This window comes from Canis lupus, chromosome 5 (genome assembly GCF_048164855.1).
Source record: "Canis lupus baileyi chromosome 5, mCanLup2.hap1, whole genome shotgun sequence".
NCBI lineage: Eukaryota > Metazoa > Chordata > Mammalia > Carnivora > Canidae > Canis > Canis lupus.
The window spans coordinates 52,071,802-52,086,945 of NC_132842.1; the positions used below are offsets into that span (position 1 = coordinate 52,071,802).

General features: G+C 40.0%; 2 protein-coding genes across 14 annotated transcripts in view; one reads left to right on the top strand and one right to left on the bottom strand.

The window, feature by feature from the left end:
- Window positions 1-2,347, top strand: part of TRAPPC13 (trafficking protein particle complex subunit 13) — a 38,733-nt gene extending 36,386 nt beyond the window's left edge. For 3 of the 8 annotated variants that reach the window (XM_072826661.1, XM_072826663.1, XM_072826665.1), the window contains one exon: window positions 236-2,347. In XM_072826661.1, coding sequence (XP_072682762.1) covers window positions 236-521 — 286 coding nt within the window. In that variant the 3' untranslated portion in view covers window positions 522-2,347. The remainder of the gene's footprint in view (window positions 1-235) is intronic. The other 5 variants (XM_072826666.1, XM_072826668.1, XM_072826667.1 and 2 more) reach the window with 3 other exon arrangements.
- The window catches only part of SGTB (small glutamine rich tetratricopeptide repeat co-chaperone beta), a 47,241-nt gene continuing 32,286 nt past the window's right edge, over window positions 190-15,144 (bottom strand). For 2 of the 6 annotated variants that reach the window (XM_072826671.1, XM_072826670.1), the window contains 5 exons: window positions 10,549-10,687; window positions 10,382-10,444; window positions 7,205-7,242; window positions 6,892-6,975; window positions 2,203-5,622 (listed from right to left, as the gene is read on the bottom strand). In XM_072826671.1, the coding sequence (XP_072682772.1) occupies window positions 5,511-5,622; window positions 6,892-6,975; window positions 7,205-7,242; window positions 10,382-10,444; window positions 10,549-10,687 (436 nt within the window). In that variant the 3' untranslated portion in view covers window positions 2,203-5,510. Of the gene's footprint in view, window positions 694-2,202; window positions 5,623-6,891; window positions 6,976-7,204; window positions 7,243-10,381; window positions 10,445-10,548; window positions 10,688-15,144 lie in introns of those variants that run through there. The other 4 variants (XR_012031299.1, XR_012031301.1, XR_012031300.1 and 1 more) reach the window with 4 other exon arrangements.

Sequence of the window (15,144 nt, forward strand, 5' to 3'; positions counted from 1 at the left end):
AGACAGGCAGATCAATCTCAGTGCCACTTTAAACCGTAGAAGATGCCATCTCCTTTTATTTTCCTGTTTCTATCTTAAGTGAAATAAAAATGACATTATAGCTTTTTATTTCTGATTCTGCTTTTTATTCTCCTGGATACCCTGAAAACCAATTCATTGGCACTAGTGGAAGAAATAGCACAGTACTGCTTTGTGAAAGGAACAAGATTTATTCCCGTCTTTCTGATTCCTCCAGCAGTGAAAGGACTATGGATCTGGTTTTGGAAATGTGCAATACCAATTCTATCCACTGGTGTGGCATCTCAGGAAGACAGCTCGGAAAGCTACATCCAAGTTCCTCCCTCTGCCTGGCTCTCACCCTGCTGTCTTCGGTGCAGGGACTGCAGGTGTGCTCTCTTCTCAGTAATTTCAGTATTTGGGCACGGGTAACCCAAGGTCGTTTACTGTTTCCACATTTCCCTTGGTACTTTCCCAGATATTTATGCCTTTCTCTTTCCCTCAATAGAGTGTCTCCGGCTTAAGACTAACAGACACGTTCTTAAAGAGAACGTATGAATATGATGACATCGCACAGGTCTGTGTGGTATCTTCGGCCATTAAGGTGGAGAGTTGAAGAAAACTTCCAGTGTTCTACTTTTCATGGAGTTTCACAGGACTTCCTGTGTATTGGTCACCTTTGTGAAATGATCACGTCTACAACAAAAATAAGTACCTATTATTTAAATTTCTTTCCTGCAAAAGTTAAAATATTAAATATTGTTTTGAAAAGAACCATCTACAGATTTTATCTTGTGAATTATATTCTAAACGGACATTTGTATATTTCTTACACTCAACCTGTTACATCTTTAGATAACCATTGGACTTTGTTTCCCAAAAGCTCTATATTTGAGGCACTGTCCCTAGCAAGTATCTAGAATGGGGGGTTAGCAAACATTTTATGTAAAGGGCCAGATACTAAATATTTGTCTTAGTAGGGAATGTGGTTTGAAAATACTAAACTCTGGGGCAGCCCGGGTGGCTCAGCAGTTTAGCGCCGCCTTCAGCCCAGGGCGTGATCCTGAAGACCTGGGATCGAGTCCCACGTCAGGCTCCCTGCATGGAGCCTGCTTCTCCCTCTGCCTGTGTCTCTGCCTCTCTCTCTCTCTCTCTCTCTTCTCTGTGTATTCTCATGAATAAACAAATAAAATCTTTAAAAAAAAAAAAGGAAAAGACTAAACTCTGCTATTGTAGTGGGACAGCAACCCGTAGGCAAAAAGAGCACAGCAGTGTTTACAGAAGCAGGCAGCTGGCCAGATTTGGCCTACAGGCTTTAGTTTGCTGACCTTGATCTGAAAGATAAAATTGTTTCTTAAAACTTTAGATTTTTATAATACTTTATTTAAAAATTTTCCAATTCACCCTTTTTTTCCTAACTCCTCAGCAGAAAAAGTTTAAGACAACTAGAGTAGTGCTTATGTAACCTTAATATTGCCAACACAGTGTGAGTTCTCCTAGTTGTTTTCAAGGTTATTATATTTATGTGTACCTGTGTTTGTGGTGACATATAAACACTCACATCTAAATATCAGTTACTAACAGCAGATCAGAATTGGTTTAATTGCTTGGATTGTTGATTACTCTGTTAACTTTTAACTAAGAATCCTGTTAATTTTTTTAAAGATTTTATTCATTTATTCATGAGAGACATGGCGGGGGGGGGGGGGCGCTGGCAGAGACACAGGCAGAGGGAGAAGCAGGCCCCATGCAAGGAGCCCGACATGGGACTCGATCCTGGGACTCCAGGATCAGGCCCTGGGCCAAAGGCAGGCGCCAAACCACTGAGCCACCCAGGGATACCCTCCTGTTAATTTTCTAAGCTAAAAAGCCCTGTGTTTTTTCACATTGAAAAATAAGCCACTTATTTTCATAAGGCATATTTAAAGGATTTCCAACTTCTGATATTTGATTTTGAACTCTAAATCATGTATAAATACTACAAAACTCTCTGTATGTAATCACAGTGATTTACTTATTCCAGGACAAAATAGTTAGAAAGTTAAAATTGTAAACAAATTTGCAACATGAATATCCTAAGCTTCAATATTTTGTAAGGAAACCAAAAGCTTATGCTGTTAAATAAAAACCTATTTTGGTAAGTCGGAATTCAAGGATGTAAATATAATTGCTTAAATGTTAGATGCATTAAGTCGAATACAAAAATTGGTTTTTCTTAAATGCATAATTATTTATTGCCATGACAAATTATTTGGTCCAAAGTGAAAGCTATATTCAGAATGAGATTTGCCCCTTAAATTGCACTAATAATGAAATATCTGTGCAAAATAAAGTGCAGTCTAAAGTTGAAGTCTGTCTTTCTTTCAGAGTAAGATTGATTAATAAGACTTTATAGCCACTGCCTTGTGTATTTCCATTGTTTTTCAAGCATCTTCTCATGACTGAACCTTCTGTTTCATTGTTCCAGATTTTAAAAGTAACATATAATGGTCACTTGATAGCTGCTATGTAATTTGATTTAATTACAAAGTCTCTTTTTGATACATATCTTCCATTCTTTAAGTAAAGGTTAGATAATGTCATCTTAGAAAGGATCGGTTTAAACCATATTATAAAAATTAGATAAACAATTTGGTACATTAAATGAAAACGTCTTCCTCATAAAAGGAACCTTTTAAGTTTCACATAGCATCATAACAGCTATAGCTACTACAATGAAATGTAGTTAACAGAAGCCAGTCATTCCTAAACAGAATGTATACTAAATTCTAGAATTACATTCTAGTACATTGCCTTAATGTCCTCTTGTTCCAAACAAGCCAGCAAAGTATTTGGGACAGTCCTTATAATTTTAAGAGTAGCTAGCACAATCCAAATGCATACTTCCAAATGCAGATACTTGAAATGATTTGCAGTTGTGATTCCAAAATGATAAAGGTATTTGAAGAGCAAAAATGGCTTGAATAGAATGACAAATGCCTAGAATGAACTTGTTATAGGTGGTGTATCAACCAAGAAACAAACAAGAAATTTGTAATGGAAGGACTATACCAGCTCTTCACATAAAAAGGATGGCGTACCCCAACTAGAGATATTGGCAAATCAAGACATTGTTTTAAAAAGTGTTTTTTCTTATAATGCCTTTGTTTGATTTTGGTATCAGAGTAATAATAGCTAAATGCTTTGGAAAGTGTTCCTCCTCTTCTGTTTTCTGAAAGAAATAGTGTCGAATTGATAGTATTTCTCCTGTGTTTGGTAGAATTTACCACTGAAGTCCTCTGGGCCTGAAGCTTGCTCTCCTGGAGGATGTCTATTTCTTCACTGCACTTTGGTAGTTTTTATCTTACAGGGAATTCATCTGTTTCATGTAAGTTATTCAATATATGGACCTAGAGTTGGTCATTGTATTTTCTGATTATCCTGTTAAAGTCTCAAAGGCTATGGTGCTGTCTTCTCTTTCCCTTGTGGTACTGTTGATTTGTATTTTCTCTCTTTCCAGTCAGTCACCTACAGATTTACCAATTTTATTGATCTAAAAGCAATTTAATATACAAGATAGTTTTGCTAGAAACTTTGTCTTATCACTGGAAAAGAGTAGCCTTTTTTTTTTTTTAATTAAGCAAACTCTATGCCCAATGTGGAGCCTAAACTCCTGACCCTGAGATCCAGTCACATGCTCTACCTACTAAGCCAGCCAGGCACCCCAAGAGTAGCTAATTTTTAATTGTGGATCACCTTTCACGTTTTTTTTTTTTTCCAGGACAGTACTAACTTTCATGCGAATAGTATTTCGTTCTGTATAACACTTAAACACTAGGAGCTGAGTTTAACCTCATGAAAAATTAAGTTGGTTTAGATGGAATACAGGAAATTTAATTCAGAAGGCCTAAAATTTAAGTCCTGCTCTTCTCTGGCCAGAACTGTAGATTCTTATGGGTCTTGTGCTCAGGCAGTTAGGAATTTGCTGGTCTGAGTAGAAATCTCTAACTTAACCTTTGCTCTAAATTAGAGTCCTAAGACCTAAGTCAGAACCACCTGGTATGGTATTTAACATGGTGATTCCTAGGCCTTACTACTAAATAAAAATGGAAAGTGTGGCTGTGAAACTGCATTTTTAATGAATTCTTACAGTGAAATTACAGAACCACTGTTCTAATCTCACAAGGGGGGAAACAAAGGAAAAGTTGGTTTTTAACCTTATAGAGATACCAAGTCTTTTGAAGAGAATAGTTACAGTAAGGCCCCTCATCATCATGAGTATTACTGACTTCTTTTTATATTAATTTCTTTTTCAGCTGTCACAACACTTGTGAAATTATTGTGTTCACCCTACTTTACCAATTTCATAATTAACAAAAGAAATTCCAGTTAGAATGGTTTTTATCACTGTAAAGACATGCCATTAATACTTAATGCCACATTTCTTCATTAACTACTATGAATTCTGATTTCAGTGAAATATTTTAAGTCCCGTTATGTTTACATTGCATCAAATTAAGATTAAGCATAAAAGCAACATGCTAAGCCAAATTACAGCAAAGGTTTACATGAACAAGCAGTGTTAGTGATAGAAGCTTTTTGTAATCCATCAAATAATTAGTGAGTTTTAAAAAAATCAGTATTTATATGCACATAATTAAATCCCACTTAGAAAATCCTTAACTTGAGGGCCAAAACAGTGGCTTATTTAAATGTAAGTATATTTGAGAGTTTCCATGGTAAAGTCACCACTGGGGAAATTGTGCTAGTTAAATTGAGTAGTTTATACAAAGGACCTAAACAGTACCATTAAGGATTTCTAAATGTATTTTATTATGTACTTAGAGTAATTGGCCATGCTAATGTTATCAAGACCAAACTGCAGGCAAGATTAGTTAAGAACTATGCAGAAAACCTGAACATCCTACCTTCACTCTGTACATTCACAGCATCTTATTTTTCTTTTCAAAACCACCCTTGCACCAAATGCTTCTTTCCACCAGCTCTGATTATTCCCTGTTACCCATCAGAACAAGCAGCATTAAAGACAGTACTGGCCCCTGTGATTTACATTCAGTCCTGATAGCACTATCAAAACGAAATCTGCACAACACATTTCTCCTCTCCAGATATGCATGCTGTTCAGTGGCCAGGATACTTCTCCTAAACCAGCATGAGAAACCTTTCTTCTTGGCCATCGCCATCTTTCAAAAACAGTTTGCTTCAGGGAATTTAGAGCTAGAGAACTCACCCATAAACAGCCCTCCTTTTCAATAAATATACTCTGCTATTAGGTCTAATATACAAATATGATGATGATTTGAAAATGGAACCCTGTCCAGTACTCTACTGGCACTCCACAGGGCTACTGACCATTCATTTACAAAGGAGTCATGTTATGTTCAAGTCTGTGGATGATAAACCTATCGTATAGACAGACTGATTCTTTTACGTGTCTTTGTTTTGGCCACTATCTACAGCAAACACTTAAGAGCCATAATCATTTGTGCTCTGGGTTAGGGTCCCTGATCAAGTCACGAATGTTCTTCAGTACTGCTGCTGAATGATCTGCTCCGGATGTGATTTCTGAGTTGCTCTATAAGTTCAGGATTCTGTTGCTGTATCTGCTGAGCAAACTGCTGTCCCCTGTAGTAAAGAGGCAAAGTGGTATGAATTAGGGAACTTCCAGTCACATAACACCAATGCCCAGAGAACTGCAGAGGATGTGGGTATTATTCAAAGGGAACTTTTTCTATAAAAACAAGTTTTAGACTCCTGATGTTACTATCTTCCAGTAATTCCTCCATATAGCACTAGGACAGTGCAGTGTTCTTCATAAGAAACAAAACACCCACGCTAAAAAGAGACTTCCTGAAATCAGGGTGAAATCTACCCGGTTTAGTGTTTAACCACAAATAAGCAAAGGGCTGAAGAGTACATGCTTTCGTTGTCGGTGCTCAAATACAACGCAAGGAATTGCTCTTGTCATCAGGTATGCTAGGTGTCACAATCCTTCTGGTCACCTCTATGTCACCTAACATAACTGATTTCTACGAAGGCAAAAAAACAATACAAATGCCTGAGTGTGTAACCATCAACTGCAAGTGTTACACATCACTAGAATCAAGCCACTGAAAGATCACTAAAAATGCAATATTGTAAGTAGGGTTGGTTACATGGTTGCAATCACAAAAAGCACAGGGTCCTCCTGTCTTTATATAAAATTTCCAGTGGTAACATTACAGGCCAACCAAAAAATCAATTAAAAAAGCAGAGTATCGGGGATCCCTGGGTGGCGCAGCGGTTTGGTGCCTGCCTTTGGCCCAGGGCGCGATCCTGGAGACCCGGGATCGAATCCCACGTCGGGCTCCCAGTGCATGGAGCCTGCTTCTCCCTCTGCCTGTGTCTCTGCCTCTCTCTCTCTCTCTCTCTGTGTGACTATCATAAATAAATAAAGATTAAAAAAATAAAGCAGAGTATCCTAACCAACTCGGGTGGAAGTGAAGGTAGTGTGCTCATATAATAAGATGCAAGGGGTTCCTCTGATAATGATGTGCACTGAAAAAGCTCAAATAAAATAGTTTCCTAAATTGTCGGGACATTAATGTATGGGATACCTGATTTTTAAATACATGAGTATACCTAAATTAATCCATACTGCAAGCAGATATTTGACTTTCATCTACCTCCTTGAGTAACTATTCTAATCTGCTGAAAATCTTTTGCATGGATACAGATCTGGATTCCTGCCCTCCACTCTGAAAATTCCATATTACGAACTTCTTTAGACTGAGTAACTAATGAGGCCACTGATACTAAAAGAAAAAAATTTAAAAAGAAAGCCCTGGTCCTTTCACTTTAGAGACAAGCTGTCAAATACAAACTTGTTTTTACTCTTTCTATAGTAACACTTACGCTTGGATGAGGCTAGACAGGTCAGTTAGTCCCCCAACTCCGGCAGCAGGTCCCCCAATAGCATTTGTCATCATTCCTGACATTCTAGAATAGGCAAGAGATACACACTGGGATTGGCATATAGTCTTAGCAAGCAGGGTACTGGCGAAGGAGAAGTCAGGAAAATACACCCATACTGTGTAGGAAGTCAAGGCGGATGTGCATGGCTCTAAGTTCCAAATGACTGGCATTCATCTACCATCTATCACTTATCATTTTGGAGCTGAAGTGCTCCAATTAGGAGCCAGCAGGTGGGAGGGGAAAATATACTTACAGCTGCTGAACTTGAGGGTTCTGCATTAAACTTGCTGCCTGCAATTGAAAAAATGGCATCTCCCATTAAAGGCAGTTCATAGTTACGGGTCTTTAACAAAGACTTTTTTTTAAAAAACCCAGGAATGAAGACTAAACCAGGTACATTCTAACATTCTTTAGAGTTTTTGTGTATTTTTCTTTTTTTGAGCAAGAGAACGCACACGTGTGCATGAAAGAGTGGGGAAGGGTGGAGGGGGAGAGAGAATCACAAGCAGGCTCCGCGCCCGATGCAGGGCTCAATCTCACGACCTTGAGGCCCTGACCTGAGCCGAAACCAAGAGTTGGATACTTAACCAACTGAGCCACCCAGGAGCCCCTAGCTTTAGTGTATTTTTAAAAGTGAATGGGAATGTAAAAAAAAAAAAAAAAAAAAAAAAAAAAAAAAAGAAGGACTAGGAAAAAGTGGCATTGAAAATACATTGTGAGGATAAAGAGATTACAAACATATACTAAGCTGAGGATATTGAGAGCAGTTTACTTCCTACTACTTATCAGATCAATAAAGTGAAAAGGAAAAAATAGACTTTTAAAGTATGAACAGTCTCCTATAATTGAAGGTCTACTTCAAAAGAGTAGGAGACGTGACCTTGCTCCATGGGGCTTGGTGGTTTTATTCCTCCCCTGCTTATAGTGGGAGGGAAATTACATTCATACATATATTCACTTGTAAAACTTTCTATTTTGAAACCATATCAGATTTTTTTTGCCTCAAACTGGTACTGTCCACAATGTTCATGTAAAAATTAAGTTAATCTTTGTAGATGGTAGTTATTTTTTTAATCTACTGACCCAAATGAATCGTTGGAAAAAGCCATCGCTTGCTTTCATTGCCATAAAGAGAACTGTCTGACTTAACTTGCAAACGGTTCAGTAACTTCCCTCAAGTCTTGGGTAGGATTGGTGCCTCTGCACCAATACATGAATTCTGTGGACAAATACACAGAAAAAGCAGGATTTGTGGGTCACAACTATCATAAAGCCTTTTTGTGTCACGATCCCTTTAATCTGATTCTATAAAGCAGTTCATCCTCTTCTAGACTCTAGGACCTCAAGGAAACAGAGCAGATCCTAGGGCTTTTCTGGTCACTCTAAAGTAAGCAGTCCTCTAGTCGCCTAAAGTTACAAAATGACCTGTGGCTCAGGACTGCGCGTCTGGCTCCCTGCAGTAACCAAGTGCACGTCCGCTCTGCGCCATGGGCCTGCGTCAGGTGGGCCTGCTGCACCAGTGCGGAGGGGCGCCGTTGCCTGCTCCTCCTCACCACCGTGCTTCTGTGCCTCTCCCCACAGCTGGCCGGGCAAGAGTCCTGGCCCTCCAGGAGGGACGAGGGTCAGGGGTGCAGGAAAGTTATCCGATGACTGGTACTTTCTCAGTGGTTTTCGCACTGGTGCTCTTTGGTTGTGCAAACTCTTTAAAATTACTATGGATCTCTCTTGGGGCTCTTTCTAAGGTCCTTCAGAAACTTTTCCCACCCCCACCGCTCTGGGCATTTCTCCTCTGTCCTCTGAGAAAGGGACTTTACTCTCTGGATAGAAGCTGCGACTTTCCGTGCGGTCCCAAGTCTTTTGCAGTCCTCCGCTAGAGATGACGTGTCAGGGTCCTGTCACCTTCCAGGAGGCCCCTCTGGGCGGATCACCCTGGACTAGATGAGCTCCCGGGCGCACCGTGATCCACAGGAAGCACACCTCCTCCACTCCACTGCCATTGGTACAGTTACTTGCTAAACCACACAGGCTTCGTTAGCTGACGGGCCAGACTCCAGTCTGCTGTCTTCCGCCCTGAGGGCCACGTAGAAAGCTCTCTGAGGGGGCCAGAAAAGCCCTTTCTCTGTGGGCCTGAGAGGAGGGCAGGTCCCCTTACTTCCCAGCAAGTGGAAAACGGCTAACTCCAATAGCTTCCTCCAAAAATCCTCTTACTCTATCAACCCGACTCTTCTTACAAGCCACACGATAGGTTTTTAACTGCCACCTTTTACAACACTTCACTTTGGTACACAGCAGTTTGAGCACTAAAACAAATCTGAAACTAGAAGAAATCCCTTTTCATATCCTGTATAATAGCATCACCTGAGGCCTGGAAATGGGTAACGATGCTAAAGATGTCCCAAAACCCACAGAGAGACATATTATTGCTGGCATGTAGATAAGAAGACCAACTTAAATTTGATGAGTTCAATCCTGAGACTTGAGAAGTTACTGAATTATTTGCAGGTCAGTCAAATAATTATCTCTGATAATAAAAGCAAGTGGTGGCTTTCCCAACACCTCATTTAGAGTCAATGATTCAAAAATTAACTACTGTCTACAAAGATTTCAACTACCAGTTGTACACTGCCAGTTGCTATAAACCTACTAATTGTTTAAAAGACTTCTTTATTTCATCAAGAATGAGCCATCTGTGCATTTCAATGCAAACAAAGATACCGTGGATGCAGGGCACATTTTTTTTTGAAAGAACCAAAGATGAATACAAGTGGCACTGCCGCCTTCCAAAGGGCATGGCATGTAGTAGAACGAATGGTTCTCAACCAGAAATAATCACTCAAGGAGCTTTACATGGCCATGTAACATCCCCGACCCACTAAATCAGTTTCCACAAACTGGATCAGAGCATGTGTGTCTTCAAAAAGATCTATGAGTGATTTTGTTGAAGGATGAAATACATACATATAAGGATTATACTAAAAGTTCAAATAAACTCAGGATAGAAAGGAAGCAGACCAAAAGAGGAGACCTTAGGGTACCGTGACAGTCAAACCACTCAGACCTCAATTACTAGAGATCTTCCTAGGGCCGCTTTCACGGAAAAGACTTGTTTTTAACCTTTTGATTTTCAGACCCCTTTGTCCATCGGATGAAAAATACAGTTCTCTCCCTAAAAAATGCATAGGTACACTTACATACAAATTTTTATATACAATTTCAGGGAATCCATGGGCCTCCTAAAGTCTCTCCATGGCTTTCTCACAAAGAGGTACACAGGCAGGTTAAAAACCTGAGCCAGAGCATTATATCACCCCTACCACCACCCCTACCCCACCCCCCACCACCAAAGCTCCCTTGTATGTTTCTAAAAGCCTGGGAACCATATAACGCTATGGAAAGACAGCCAGCAGAACAGAAAAGGAAATCTACTCACCATACTAATGAAGGCTGGATTATTTATTAAACTAGCCATGTCAAAGCTCAATCCAGTTCCTGTCTGTAAAACAATGATATTTGAGAATTATTTTAACCACTGCAATTTGATTGTAATAAATTGTGAATGACAGAAAATATTGCCATCATCTGTCGTCAATAACTTACAGGACTGGATACCTCTCTTAACTTCTGTTCTGCTATTTTCAAATTTGACTTGTAAGAATCATTTTCAGGGTCAAGATCTAACGCCTTTTGATAACTTGTAACTGCTTCTTCGAATTTATTTATGGCAGTGAGGGCCAGTCTGAAAAGAATAAAATAGAAGAGTATAAGATACATGATTAAAGAACATCAGGACATCACCAACAGTCAAACATCTGCCTCGGTAATCAATCTGAATCCACACTACACTTACTTTATCCACCGTACTATGATTCACAGGGATATCACCAAAATTCCTTCTAATTTCAAGATTCTGTAAGTCTGGACTCTCTCCATTCTACTTGCTGACAAACTTGGCCATCCCGAAACGTTGTCCCGTGAGTCATGAATTTAATGCTTAGAAATGAACCTTACCTACCTTTCAAATTTTAAGGTTAATATGTTAAGTAATCTGCCTTAGTAATGGCAAAGCTCCACAAAGATGTGAGCTAACAACCTGTGGCCATTATAGCTCCATGATGCTAAAATCATTTTAAGGACTCAACTAGATGTGTGCTTCCTAATGTCCCACTTTCTTCCTTCTTCCTAACAGATACACTGAGCCACAATAAATATCAATTCACCATTTAAAAAAATAAAAATGGGCTATGGGGTATCAGTGGACTACTCCTGAAGAAGTCGTATTAACTTAAGTAGATAAAATTAGGATCCTTTACCACTCAACACATTATTAACCCAGGCACAGATCAAAGACTTAGTTATTAAATTTTGTTATCCTCTATCTAGTTAGAATTTACCAGAAAATTACTTCCCAACTATACAGTAATAGTATATATGGACAGATAGTATTGAGGGTTTTTATTTGTTCTGTTTGTTTTTAACAAATTACTCTCTTTCTTTCTTGGATGACTTACCTCCCAGACCTCTGATCAAAACAAAATTCAGTGTCTAAACACAGAAAAATTCTCAGAACCTAATTGATTTTCTTCCAGTCAACAATAAAGATATTACTTCAGAGTAATCAGTTAATCAAGATTCAATAAATATTTATTGAAACCCTACCTTGTGAAGGGGAGGTAGGAGGGGGGATGGGGTAATGGGGTGATGGGTACCAAGGAAGGCACATGATGAGATGACCACTAGGTATTATACTATATGTTGGTAAATTTGAATTTAAATAAAATATTTAAAAAAACATTTCTAAACCAAAAAACCAAAAAAAAACCCTACTGCATACCAGATACTATTTTATAGTTCACAAAGAGAAAGATGAAGTCCTTGAGGTTAAGAAAACTTCATCCTACCTGGGAAGATAAGCAATACACACACAAATAAAATCATAGTATTAAAGGGGAGCTGCTCAAAGACAGCCACAGTGAAAAGACCTGAGTGATGAGAAGAAAGCAGTCACTTGTAAATCAAAGGAGCATTTGAAACAGAAGACACTGTAAACACAAAGTGCTGAGAACAATGCGTTTGGCATCCTTAAGGAACCGGACAAGAGCTGATGAGGAAGCACAGAAAAGAGTGTGGAAAGATGATGTCAGGGAATAAAATAATCAGGAGCCAGACCATGTAAGACCACAGTCTGGAGTCTGGATTTTATTCTGGTTGCAATGGAGTGACAGATCTGATTTGTGGTTTAAACATTCACTCTGGGGGCGCCTGGGTGGCTCAGTCCATTAAGCCTGTGACTCTTGATTTCGGCTCAGGTCATGATCTCAGGGTTGTGAGACTGATTGAGCCCTATGTGCTGCGCATCTATGGAACTTAAGATTCTCTCTTTCTCCCTCTGCCCTTTCCTCCTTCCTCCCTCCCTCCCTCTCCTTCACCCCATTGCTCACAAAACAAACAAATAAAAACATTCATTCTGGCTTTTCTGCAGATGATCAACATGGGTATGGGTAGAATGGTGGCAGGGGGACCAGTTACGAAGCTACCGCAGTAGCCTAAGTAAGAGATGGTGATTTGGACTAGGGTTAGAAGCAAGATAGCATTCAATGCTTGAATTCAAGATATAATTGAAATCAGAATGGACAGGACTTGCTGATAGATTAATCCTGTCAGGCATAATAATAATGAAGGATAACTACTAGGCTTTTGACTTTCTGGCACTAGTAGGTAAATGAGGTACCATTTATTGAGATGGAAAAGATTTAAGAAAGTAACAAAAAGTTTGTTGGGGAGGTGCCTGGGTGGCTCAGTTGGTTAAGCGTCTGCCTTTGGCTCAGGTCATGAGCCTGGGACCCTGGGATTGAGCCCATGTCAAGCTCCCCGCTCTGTGGGGAGTCTGCTTCTCTCTCTCTCCCTCTGCCTGCCACTCTCCCTGTTTATATGCCCCGCTCTGTCAAATAAATAAATAAAATCTTTATTTTTTTTTAATTTTTATTTATTTATGATAGTCACAGAGAGAGAGAGAGAGAGAGAGAGAGAGAGGCAGGCAGAGACACAGGCAGAGGGAGAAGCAGGCTCCGTGCACCGGGAGTTCGATGTGGGATTCGATCCCAGGTCTCCAGGATCGCGCCCTGGGCCAAAGGCAGGTGCCAAACCGCTGTGCCACCAGGGATCCCAATAAAATCTTTAAAAAAAAAAAAAAGTTCTTTGGGGAACATGTTAAGCTTTAAGTGCCTGTCACACATATAAGTGGAAATGAAAAGTAGTTGAATATATGAGTATGGAGTTCAGACATTACTTAAGATCTATATCATTATAAACAGTTGAGTCTTGTTAACAACAGTAGTTATATTCTATAAAGGCACCACAAACAATGAATTAGCAAATAATGAACAATTGCTCCCAGAGGAAATATAGAATTGGGATCCTGTGAGCCTTCAGTCACAACATTTCATTTCTTTTTTGAAAAAAAAAAATTAAAAAAAAAAAAAAGAAAAAAAAATTTTTTTTTAATTATTTGAGAGAGAGAGAGAGGAGATCACAAGCAGGGGGGATGGACGGAGGGAAAAGCAGGCTCCCTGCTGAGCAGACAGCCTGATGTGGGGACTCAATCCCAAGACCCTGGGATCATGAACTGAGCCAAAGGCAGAGGCTTAACTGACCGAGCCACCCAGGCACCCAGGTCACAGCATTTTCATCAACAAATCAAAACATAATCTTATATTATGTGTGTTTCCGTTTAAAGAAACCTTACTACTGATTCATTAGCACTGAACCAACACTCAACAGCACTAACTCATTTCTGATCAAACATTACCTGTATTTTCTTCATAAGACACATTGTAGCCTCCTTGTGATTAGGAACACGACACAACACTTCAGCCGTCATTTGGGCGCCAGTGTAAACAGGGAAATCAACCACAAAAGACACAAAAATGCAAAAAACCAATACAGCTCTACACAGACTGAAAAGGACACTCGTTTACAGCATGAGAACTAAAACAAAAAGGCAGACCTCTGCTGACAACTGACTCAAATTTTTCACGCTTCTGTGAATGACCACAAAAGCAAGTGAGTATTGATTTGGGGGTTACAAAAAAATGCCAGCATGTAGGCAAATTCCTAAGTACAGAATCCATAAATAATGAGTACTGATTGTAGATGGAATTTAAAAGCATGGGACTGGATGGAATCAGAAGAGAGAGCAGAAAAATGGCAGCGGCAGCAGAGGAGAGAGCCCTGAAGTACCTCAGTACTTAGAGGTGGGAGAGAAGGAAGAACCAGCCGGGCAGACTGGGAAAGAGCATCCTGCGAAGTAGAAGGAAAAGCAGGAAGTGTGATGTCGTAGAAGCAGAGAGGACGAAGTACTTAAAGAAGTTAGGGATCCCTGGGTGGTGCAGCGGTTTAGCGCCTGCCTTTGGCCCAGGGCGCGATCCTGGAGACCCGGAATCGAATCCCACGTCAGGCTCCCGGTGCGTGGAGCCTGCTTCTCCCTCTGCCTATGTCTCTGCCTCTCTCTCTCTCTGTGTGACTATCATAAATAAATAAAAATTAAAAAAAAAAAAAAAAGAAGTTAATCATGCAGGGGAGCCCAGGTGGCTCAGTTAGAAAAGCATGCAACTCCTGATCTCGGGGTCGTGAGTTCAGGCCCCATGGTGGGTATAGAGACTACTGAAATAAATAACCTTTATTATTTTAAAAAATTTTTTAAAGATCTTATTTATTTATTCACTAGACACACAGAGGCAGAGACACAGGCAGAGGGAGAAACAGGCTCCATGTGGAGAGCTTGATGTGGGACTCAATCATGGGACCCCGGGATCACACCCTGAAGCCACCCAGGGATCCCCAATAAATAAACTTTAAAAGAAAGTAAAGTTAATCATGCCAAATACTAAAACACGGGGCAGGGTAAGGATACAGACATGAACACCGGCCCTGGCAAAATACTGACAACTGGAGACCCCAAACAGGGCTGTCTGTGGAGTGACAGAGACAAAGCCCCTATCAGAGTGAGGGGAGAGCAAATGAGACATGAGAGAGATGCGACCGCAGACACAAGCAGCCATGGGAGCAAATCAGAGAAAGAAGAGCTGGGAAATGCCTTGCTGGGAAAAGGACAGTTCCAGTAGGTGATTTTCTAGGACCTTTCTGCATGCAGTCAGTGTCACTGTTAGAGACAGGAAAGCTAGGGTTGCAGAAGAT